The sequence below is a fragment of the Leptidea sinapis genome, chromosome 46, assembly GCF_905404315.1.
Source record: "Leptidea sinapis chromosome 46, ilLepSina1.1, whole genome shotgun sequence".
NCBI classification, from domain to species: Eukaryota; Metazoa; Arthropoda; class Insecta; order Lepidoptera; family Pieridae; genus Leptidea; species Leptidea sinapis.
Window position 1 is genome coordinate 3,086,317 of NC_066310.1, and position 6,729 is coordinate 3,093,045.

Below are 6,729 nucleotides of genomic sequence, written 5' to 3' on the forward strand. Positions count from 1 at the left end.
CTTCAGACCGAGACACAGTAATGCTTACACATTACTGCTTCACGGCCGAAATAGGTACCCATAATCTAGCCGGCATCCTGTGCAAACAAGCCTCCCACTGGTATCATTTACTTACCATTTTATCGCAAATCATTAACTCTCTTAACATAAATAAAAGAAAAACAAAAGAATAATTTACTAAAAAAACAAATGTTGTATATTGTACAATTTATTTTACTTTAATATACAATTTATAAAATCGAACAGTTAAAAGTTTCCAAAATACGTCAATGTAAAAACACATTTACAATTTACGTTCTAATTCTTTATAAAGTGTTTTAAATAAATGCTTAACACTCTCGTTAATCAAAGAAAGTACTTAATAGCTAATATAATAATGTATTAATACAGAAAAATACTAAACTGGGAGAGTATAAAATATTGTTAGTTGTTAAAACTATTTAATTTGTATAATTTTTTTGTGCATCATTACGGACCACACGCCATAAGTATTTTCGCAAGAAAGATGTTTGTTCTAAAACTGCTTCTAAAATTTTTTGATTTATTACCAGAAGTCTTTCGTCTACGATTGATGTTTTATCAGGTATCTCCATCAGGTTACCGACTGTTTGTTCACAAGGAATACCTTCAATAGAATGTCCACTATCTGATTGATTCAATACGGTTGGACGCATCTTTGAGAATCCATTATAATAATCACTCAAAGCAGTTGCCAACCAATCACAAGCAAAATTATTAGAATCCAGATAAACGTTAATTTCTTGCATATGCTTGATCCAATGACGGTGGTCCAAGACAACCATGCCATTATGCCTTAATGAAAGAATTATTAGATGTTTTAAGTCCATCATTACCTTTGAATCAAGCATAACTATTCGGTTGTAAGCAAGATCAAGATTCTGTAAATCGCTTAAGCCTTGAAAAGCGCCGTATTCAATTTCTGACAAATAGTTGTGAGACAATCGTAAAGTTTTCAATTGGTTGACACGACTGAAAGTTGATGGGCCGATTTTGACAATTGAATTGTGGCTTAAATCCAAAACTGCTAATTTTTCTGGTAGCTGCAATGATGACTTGTCTAGTTCTTGAATATAGTTGTAGGTCAAATCTATTTGTTCCAAATCGGATTGATGGGAAAGTTTAATCAAATATAGATCAGAAATGTTATTTGAACTCAGAATTAAAATTGATAAGCCGACTGCGTCACCTCGTGGCAAATTCAGTTTGGATATTGAGTTATTAGAAAGATCTAAAACACCACCCACATGGTTAAAGGTAATCCTTAAGCTTTGGAGTGAAGCTATATCATTGTATGTCATATTGATTAGTTTTATCATATAATTGTTACTGAGTGACTGATCAGGAAAATAATCCATTTGGTTGTGGGAAAGGTCGAGGTTTTGTAAGTATTTCATTGAGACAAAACTTTGAAAATGCAATGTGTGCAGACTGTTAGTACTTAAATTTAAATATCTCACATATCTGAGATCGTCTGCATTTACTTCAAACGTAAATAATTTATTGCACGAAAGATCTAATGATATCATGTTGTCCATTGATTGAAATGCATCATATTCAATATGAGATATGGAATTCTTCGACAAATCAAGTTCTGTGAATACATCGATTCTCTGTGTTTTTTGGCTTTTAGTTTCATAAGCATTATAGTTTTCTGAAGTCGAATTTAATATGTGTGTTATGTGATTCTCTGACAGAATGATCTTACATAGTGTATGCTCATCGAAATGATACCAATGTCTCGAGAACATTAAAGGCTTTATACCCACCAGTTGATTTTGAGCAACATCAAACGTCTCTAGATGCGATATTATTTTAATGGATTCTAATTCTATGTTTTCTATGTAATTATTTCTTAAGTACAAATGTTTCAAGTCTAACAAATTGTTCAATGCACCGTTAATATTTTTAATTTTGTTGTAACTTAATATTAATTTTTTTAAACTTGTTAAATTGGAAAACGGTTCTTCAATAAGCTCATATATATTATTATATGAAAGATCCAGCTCTAATAGACTTGTTAGTTCCGAAAACGTATCTCCTGGTATTTCCGAGATTGAATTATGAGCGAGGGATAGTTTCTTTAATTTATTCTTATAGTCAAACTGGAACAGTTCTTCAATATCGGTTAAGTGATTTCTAGATAAATTCAAATTTTCCAATCTACTTAAATGTCCGAATGGACTATCGTAGATAACGAAGATGTTGTTGTTAATAATGTTTAAAGATTTGAGCCGATACATGCTATCTAGAAAGGAGAGATTGGTTTGTGACCAATTCCCGGAGACTGTTAACTTAGTGACCATGGCAAGTAGATCTAAATCAGCGCTGTTATGAAATACATCTGACGCGTCTCTTAGAGTGACGTCAATGCTGACGTTATAGTTTGTGGAATATTGGCATTCTTTTTTCAATTTGATACCTCCGACTGTATTCCTGCAGTGGACGTTGTAGTTGCAGTGCCCGATGCTGTGTATCATATCTACTGGACAATGGCAGGTGATGAATGGCACTAGTGCCAGAAGCAATGCGGTGATAGCTGAAATGATATGAAATAATGTTAGCAGATGTTTTTATGAAAGTGCACAGTGCGGTTTTCAAGGAGCTTTCCTCCACGTACTACAAAGCTGTGGAATGAACTACCTTGTGCGGTGTTTCCGGAACGATACGACATGGGTACCTTCAAAAAAACGCGCGTACACCTTCCTTAAAGGCCGGCAACGCTTCTGTGATTCCTCTAGTGTTGCAAGAGAATGTGGGCGGCGGTGATCACTTAACACCAGGTGACCCGTACGCTAGTTCGTCCTCCTTTTTCATAAGAAAAAAAAGTGTGCAAACTTCTGTAGGCTCTTTGGGCACTTATCCTTTGTAAGTATTTTAAATAAAATTATTTGAATTTGCATATAAGCGACATTCATCCCGTAAGAAATTAGCTCTTTTATCTTCATATTTCAAATTTTATAGATTAAACGAAGCATGAACCAGTACGAAACATGGACAAAGACCATTAGTTTATACCGCCAGTGTGTTTTCGTTCCACTACTTACTTACTGTTCAGTCTAGAACCTTCTAGTACCTTCATTGGAATGGGTGATTCCCTTTAACTAAATTAACTATTATATCCAAAAAAAACGAATTCATGTACACCGGGCTTCTTGCAATCTGCGACAGATTCTAGAACTTTTCGTAAATCAAAGTCAAAGTCCTTAAAGGCCGGCAACGCTCCTGTGATTCCTCTGATGTTGCAAGAGATTGTGGGCGGCGGTGATCACTTAAATAAAGGTGACCCGTATGCTCGTTTGACCTCCTATTTCATAAAAAAAACTCAAATAAACTTTATTCAATTAGGCTCAAACTAAGCACTTTTGAATCGTCACTACAAATATTCTCTGCACCAACACATACAGGAGAGGCGGCGTTTTTGCGTGTATAGGAGATATAAAAATCGGGCTTGGGCTCTCTTTCAAAATATGTACCGCTACGAATGATAACCAACTTACCATCAAATGTGAAGTTCCGAGAGACATCACGTCAAAAGATTCCACTGGCATCATGATGACGTCTGGCATTCTACAACCACTAGGAACTTGATTGTTGCCTCGCTCAGTCACTTTGTGGAATCAATTACCAGCTAAAGTTTTCCCGAACCGATACGACTCATTGAAATTCAAGCATACTCCCAACCTAAAGGTAAGACCACGCATCTCTTGAACCCTGGTTTTGCGGATATCCATAGGTGGTTGGCTCACTACTATCGATCACGTTTCTTGATCGTTTGGCCCCACTTATCTTATCTTAATCTTAATATATATAAATCCAGTGTCCTGATGTTTGTTTCCAGAGAACTCCTAAACTAATGAACGGATTTTAATGGGGATTACTTCATGAAGTGCAGTTTAGTCCAACTTGAGAGATAGAATAATTTTTAATCCGATTTAGGACCCAATGTCTGTCAGGTCAGCTAGTATAATATGAAAAGTGACCCGAAAATGCAAACATTAAACGCCACCATTTGGATGTGAGGTTTTATCCTTTATGCAAATAACAAAATGTGAAATGAAATGCCTCTGAATCGACCTGAAAGGTATAGCTATGCTTCTGTGATTCCTCTTGTGTTACAAGAGATTAGATATCCTATAATTGCTTGCAAAAAATTGAATAAAGCTAATAAATACAGAATAAATATAAGAGATATCCACGTATATTGACACTCATCAGGATATCTCTGGAACCAATAAAGCTAAAGACTTGAAATTTGGTAGGAATATTCTTTTCATCGAGTAGAGGTCAGCTAAGAACGGATTTTAGGAAATTCCACCCGCAGGAGTTTTTTTTTTATTATGAACAGAACAACGTCTGTCGGGTCAGCTAGTACAGAATAAAGTAATAAAGGTATTGGTTATAACATACCTGAAATCATCTTTCTGTGCATCAATCCATGGAGTCAATAATTGTAAAATCTGAAAAATATTATACTAAGTTGTAAAATTAGGTACTTACATTAAATATAAAAAAAAATAGAATTATTTCTGATTGTCTGTATGTTTATGTCAAAGACTTACAAATACTAGAGCATAGACAAAGGGTGCGAGGGAGAAAACAACATCAATTATCAATGTAACCGATTTTGATTGATAAGTCGCAATCAGTCATGGCTGACTGGCATTAGTTTCTTAGTATTTTTATCAGCTGTACGTCCTGCTCGTCTCGTCCTTTACTGTCATAAAAAAGATCCATGCGGTTTTCAATGACGTACTGCCGCCAGCTCAAGTAATATTTAATAGGTTTGTTTCATTTTAATTGAACAATGAGACCGTTTGCGGTATGTTACATGTTAATCTGATGGATAATCTAATACATAAAATTCTCATGTGGCGGTGTTTGTAGTTAAACTCCTTCGAAACCGATTCTCATGAAATTTTGAGTGCATATTGGGTAGGTCTGAGAATCGGACAACATCTATTTCTCATCCCCCTAAATCTTAAGGGCCACGCCAAACTTTTCTTTTAATTTATTTAAATTTCTTTGATTATTAGTCAGCATTAAAAAATACACACAACTTCAAATTTTAATCCATCTACGATCAACAGTTACTTTTGTATCGCGATTTTAATATCGGCAATACAACGTTTGCTGGGTCAGCTAGTATATGTATAATATTATAGTGATTATCATAATTTAAAAGTACTGTGTGGCTGTTATTGTTATTAAAAGGAACTGACTCAGCATCATGCTGCCTTGGTATAATACCAACACAGCGCTGATTTTCAGCAGCCCCCTGGTGATCCATAGAGTAACTACTATTGTTAAATATTATCTTTTGTTTTATTGAAGGTTCCATTAATATTTTTTTCAAAGATGATAATTTGAAATTTGGTACTACTGATCAGAATATATGTACATAAATATTTGTAATAGTGTTAGTAATTATAAATAACATTGAGTTCTCCAATATTGTAATTGAATTAGTAGTTAAGTAATATCAAATTAGCGACAATATAATATGATACTCTGGATAGAAAACAGGATATTGGCTGGAGTCAAGTAATTGGTAATCAAAGATGTCGGGCGTTCAGTTTTTTTCCGGTTTTTGTTGTTATTTTTATAACCTGGCTGGTAGAATTTCTCAAGGTAACAATCTAGTGAAACGAAACGAAAATAATCTCATTTGGTTTAACTAGCGATTTTTTTTTGATACATTTTTACACAAATTATCTTGCTCGAAACTAGGAATAGCCTGTACTATGGGTACAAGACAACGATATATTTAATACTTAGTTAAACATACATAAATACATAATATAAACATACATGACTCGGAAACAAACTTCCACATTCAAATAAAATTTGAAAATCAAAATTTGACGAACGATACGGGACTCGAACTCACGACCTCTGGCGTTCCGTGCAAGTGCTCTAACCAACTGAGCTAACCGTTCGAGTGATGTATCGTCATTAAATCTTGTATGCTTTATTCAACTCACAGTTTGAACTTTCATTCATCATATAAATGATTGCACCTACCGGGATTCGAACCCGGGACCTCTAGCTTAGTAGCTAAACCTTTAGCTTAGCAAAAGTGATGGGCTATTTTTATGGAAGAGGATGACAAACGATTTTAAGTGATCACCGGAGCCCATATTCTCCTGCATCGTCAGAGGAATCACAGGAGCGTTGCCAGCCTTTTACAAAAGTGTGCATGCTTTTGACATGTGATCAAGTTCGAAATAAGATTTCAATTAAAACTATTTAATAAATAAATTACTATAATAAAATAATCTAGGTAATTTAACTATAGTTACGGCTTACCTGAGCCAAAGCAGTGGTGTCAATGAGGTGTAAAGTCCATCGTTTAAAACAGAGCATTAGATTCCACTAATGCTGAGTGAACGAAATGGGAATACTGGTATGTTGTCAAAGAATATTTTACATAGATACGGCTTTAGCGTAGACTCAATATGATTAAATATTTTGGTTAATTTTTTTTATTCAGTCCTATGAATTACATATTATTGATACTGTTTGATTAACAATTACTTGACTTCAACCAATGTCCTGATTTCTATCGTAAGGATCATGTTGTATTGTTGCAAATTTGTTAGTTATAGAAATACAATTTGAAAAAAAAAAATTATGAGTGTTACGGGATGCAGGTTGTAGGTTAATTCACCTGAGAGTTGATTTTTCAAGCATACAAGATTTTATGACAAT

General features: G+C 34.3%; 1 protein-coding gene across 1 annotated transcript; it reads right to left on the reverse strand.

Moving 5' to 3' along the window:
• Positions 1–260: 260 nt before the first annotated feature.
• LOC126977931 (chaoptin-like) lies at positions 261–6,360 on the reverse strand. The gene is made up of 3 exons (XM_050826624.1): positions 6,328–6,360; positions 4,429–4,478; positions 261–2,557 (listed from the first exon to the last, which is right to left on the reverse strand). The coding sequence occupies exons 2-3, from the start codon at positions 4,448–4,450 to the stop codon at positions 441–443; spliced, it is 2,139 nt and encodes a 712-aa protein (XP_050682581.1). The 5' UTR covers positions 4,451–4,478; positions 6,328–6,360; the 3' UTR covers positions 261–440.
• Between the last annotated feature and the right edge of the window lie 369 nt (positions 6,361–6,729).

Bases quoted from the DNA above. Each gene is read 5' to 3' on its own strand.
- LOC126977931 (XM_050826624.1), bottom strand. From the start codon at position 4,450: ATGCACAGAAAGATGATTTCAG. The intron at 2,558-4,428 runs GTATGTTATAAC...ATATCATTTCAG, and splicing joins GCACAGAAAGATGATTTCAG to CTATCACCGCATTGCTTCTG.